General features: G+C 45.1%; 1 protein-coding gene across 1 annotated transcript in view; it reads right to left on the minus strand.

The window, feature by feature from the left end:
* Positions 1 to 3,038: 3,038 nt before the first annotated feature.
* Positions 3,039 to 4,056, minus strand: part of LOC107112749 (UDP-glucuronosyltransferase 1-1-like) — a 3,362-nt gene continuing 2,344 nt past the window's right edge. Inside the window, exon 2 of the mRNA XM_015413938.1 lies at positions 3,039 to 3,086. Coding sequence (XP_015269424.1) covers positions 3,039 to 3,086 — 48 coding nt within the window. The remainder of the gene's footprint in view (positions 3,087 to 4,056) is intronic.

A 4,056-nucleotide genomic window follows, 5' to 3' on the forward strand; every position in this document is an offset into this window, starting at 1 on the left:
ACCGTGACTTGCACTTACTGTGCATAAGAGCATTTCCCTGACACCTTCTCCAAAGAACTTCTTGTTTCAGTACTGGAGGAAGGGTAACCAGCACCGTGTAAGAAAAATTTCGGTGTCCATGTTATTGGACTCTTTTTGTCTTAGAGCTGGGATTTTATCCGTTAACATGATATGCTAAATCTTGCACAACCCAGCTTCTGTATTTGGCAAGATTGCCCTTTCCAAAACCGAGCATGTAGCAGCTTGGCTGCCACAATTTAATGTCTCAGGAGGTATAATCGGCCTTTATACCTCCTGAGAACCAGTTTGGTGTAGTGGTTAAGTGCGCGGACTCTAATCTGGGAGAACCGGGTTTGATTCCCCACTCCTCCATTTGCACATGGTTGGATGGCCTCGGGCAAGCCGTAGCTCTGACAAGAGCTGTCCTTGAAAAAGAGCAGTTTCTGTCAAGAGCTCTCTCAGCCCCACCTACCTCACAGGGTGTCTGTTGTGGGGAGGGGAAGGGAAAGGAGTTTGGAAGCCGCTCTGAGACACCTTTGGGTAGTGAAGGGCGGGGTATAAATCCAAACTCTTCTCTCTTCTCTCTCTAAATAGAATAAGTACAATTTCAAATTAACACCTCATATTTCACAGCTTCCATTATGTATTTGCTTCCAGTATTTTCTGATTACTTGACATTCCTACCATATATGCCAAAAGGAACCCAGATGAATTTTGCATTTCCAACCCACATTCCTCTTGCCAGTCAGCTAGGTGTAAAATACCATCTGTAAACTAGTAGGTATCTTGCTAATGCCATTCTGTTCTTCAACTGTTCTGAAAAAAAGGATTGGAAAGGCTTAAAGATGGTGGAGGGCGAAACACATACTGTGCCATTCTAATCAGAGTTATACCCTTCTAAACCCACTGGAAAAAATGATGTAAATTGACTGGTAGTTGTTATACTGAATGAACTGATTATCATTGTTTATTGCATGTAATGAATATATATACCTGTTTTAGGATATTATAATAGCACACAATGCACTTTATAAGACGGTAGTTAACAAATAGAACACATTAATTTACAAAAAAGGTTTTTGCAGTGTGTCCCGGTTCACTGGCCCCGGGACGATCCTGGAGACATACCCGCATCCAGACTCACCCCAAGAGTGGCGAACGAGCTGGGGAGAATCGACAGCACAGCCCCCACAAATGATGCCGCGACCTCAGGCAAGACGTACAGTGCTGGCAGGGCGACACCCACCCAGCGAACCCCATGGAGCCCCTCCCTTGAGAGGCGTGAAGAAGGTCCCATGGGGCGAAAACAGAAGCTGGCCACAGCACCCGGCGGCGCTAGCGGCACAGCCCCAGGCCGAGAAGACCACTGCTGACCCACCGCTGACCACACCCCAGATGCCCGAGGAGCGTCCTGGCCTATGAACGAGGGCGGGGGCCGGATGGGGAGGAGGGAGACGGGGAAGGTGGGGCCAGGCCAGAAGTACACCACCGGCAGGGTGAGGCCCACCCAGAGAACCCCGTAGCACCCCTCCCTTGAGAGGCACGACTGGGCGAAAACAGAAGCCGGCCGCGGCACCCAGTGGTGCCGGCAGCGCAGCCCCGGGCCAAGAAGACTGCCGCCGGCCCACCGCTGACCACACCCCAGATGCCCGAGGAGTGTCCTGGCATATAAACAGGGGCAGGGCCAGATGGGGGAGGAGGGAGACGGGGAAGATGGGTGGTGCTGGCAGGAGAGCGTGAGGAATACAAAGAGGGGCTCTTGGAGAGAACCAGGGCCCAGCCCCAACATCCTCCCTGCAGCTGGGCAATCACTCCAGCTGCCACACATCTCCAACTGAGTCAAGGCTTGCTCCCTGGGCTCAGCTGACCGTGGGGCCCCTGAACAGCTGATCATGGGGAGGCGTCCTTTTCGGCAGTCAGATAGGAGTTGGCCTCCCTCATTTCTGGCTCTGACTGCCCTGTGGCAGCCCATAACGGAGTGGGAGTGCTCTGCAGCGGCCCGGGGAACAGCTCCAACTTCGCAGAACTCAAATATTTATTTATTTATAGTTGACTTTTCTCACAGGGACTCGAAGTAAATTACACCTAGCGAGAGTATAATCAACAAGATGGAACATTTAGGAGATTATTCAGGAGAGCTTTTTTACACAGATCATTAGGGCTGTACAGTCATGAAATGTTTCGGAAAGATGCTCTGGTACTGAGTTCCGGAACGGCGCGACGACGGGAGGGCGGGTGCTCAATGTGCTCCGAGCCTCCTGAACCTCTATTGCTTTTTTTGAGCCTCCCAGGAGCTGGGAGAGCTCGACCAGCACTTTTAGACAAAGTGCAGGAGCAGGGGGCTTGTTTCTGCCCTTCCCGTAACCTGGCAAGTGCAGGGGGGTGACAGGGTTTTCCCCGAAGCAGGAGTGATAGACGGAAAGAACATGGCCGCCATGTTCGGTTTAGACGCTGCCTCCGGTTTTTAAACTTTTTTTTCCTGTTTTCGTTGTTGTTTATTCGATGCTTCACATTGGGAAAAAAACCCTTGTCTTTTCTTCTGCGCATATATTGGTCAAGTTGATTATATACCCCGGATGAACTTTTTTCCATGTACATGAAGAAAGCGGCCACAGAAAGTGTTGGGAAACTAAGAGTGAGGAGACCTGAGAGGGGTAAGAAAAACTGATTAAAGTATTACTACCCTTTAAAACCTATGCAACTTGGCATTTGGATCTTCCTAATTGGAAAGTTATGTGTGTTAGAGGGTTGAAGTGAAGAAATGGAGGTAATAGACGTGAAAGAAAAGATGGAGGGAGATGTAAAACTTTGCGATCTTACGAGGAAACAGTGGGAACATTTTCAAAAGCAGTTGGTAGAAGAAGCGATACAAACATTTAAAATGACTTGTGAAAACTTGTTGAGAAATGCCCACAATGATCTGTCAGAGGTACAGGAAGACAAAGAAAAAATACAGGGAACTTAAAGGAATGACAAACTGCAGGAAAGAAAACAGGACAGAGTCATCAGTTGTTCAGACTTTATTTATAAAAGAAACGTTACAGGAGCCAGATGCTGCTAAGGTTTCTGCGGTGGAGCAAGGAAAACTGGAAACAGGACGAGTACAAAAAGGGCTGTTGAGCCCATTTAAGAGAAAAAGGAGGAAGCAAGCAAGAGGGGGGGAAGTAAAGAAAGGAATAAAGAAACATGAAGTTCTCAACCAACTAAATACTTGAGACTATGGAGAGGAAAATCTGGAAATTAAAACGCAGGAGTATAAAGACAGACGACATATAGAAGAGAACAGAAATAATCAAGAGAAAAAAGAACTGGAATACAGTATTGTGGCAAGGATTACGTTTGTAAAATTAAAAACTATTACTCTCCTTGCTTTCTGATTCATGTCCGGAGTCTGGAAACCCTATATGATAGCTGAATAAATGTGGTATGATATCTGTTTTGTGTGGGATGGGGTAAGAATAAAAGTGGGTACTTCTAAGTGAGTGTAGATAAACTTACAATAAAGTAACTGGAAATGCAATGTATGAAATGGCAGCAATTTAGTCAAATTGTTAAGGATTAGTAGGTTTAGGATTTATTATGTTACTATATAAATTATTTTTGGAATGGTACTTGTCCTAGAGAATTTAAAAAGAGTCTCATGAGTAGAGTAATTATGAGATTGACGAGATGAGTAGGCCAGTCGATGATATGTTTATAGAATTAAGGTAGTAAAAGTTATGTTGATACATAGTCTTGAATAGCTTAACTGACTGTGTGCCTCAAAATTTTGAGATATATATGTGTAATGGTAGGAAGGTAGATGGGGTATTTGAGAACTATGAATATCAGAAGAATTGATGATGATATGGAGGGAAATAAGGCTGGTTAGTATATGAATAGGAATATACTTTACAATGGTAGTAATATCTCTAGGATTATGATATAGTGAACATATTTGTTTTTGTTTTGTTTTTTGTATTTACTTTTGGGATGATATTTTACATGACTGCAAAGCTAAGTTAAAATGGATTTTATTGTTAGTAAGAGTGGTATTACTATCAATATGATGACCAA

Source organism: Gekko japonicus, unplaced genomic scaffold, assembly GCF_001447785.1.
Source record: "Gekko japonicus isolate JY-2015 unplaced genomic scaffold, Gekko_japonicus_V1.1 scaffold1875, whole genome shotgun sequence".
Classification (NCBI taxonomy): domain Eukaryota; kingdom Metazoa; phylum Chordata; class Lepidosauria; order Squamata; family Gekkonidae; genus Gekko; species Gekko japonicus.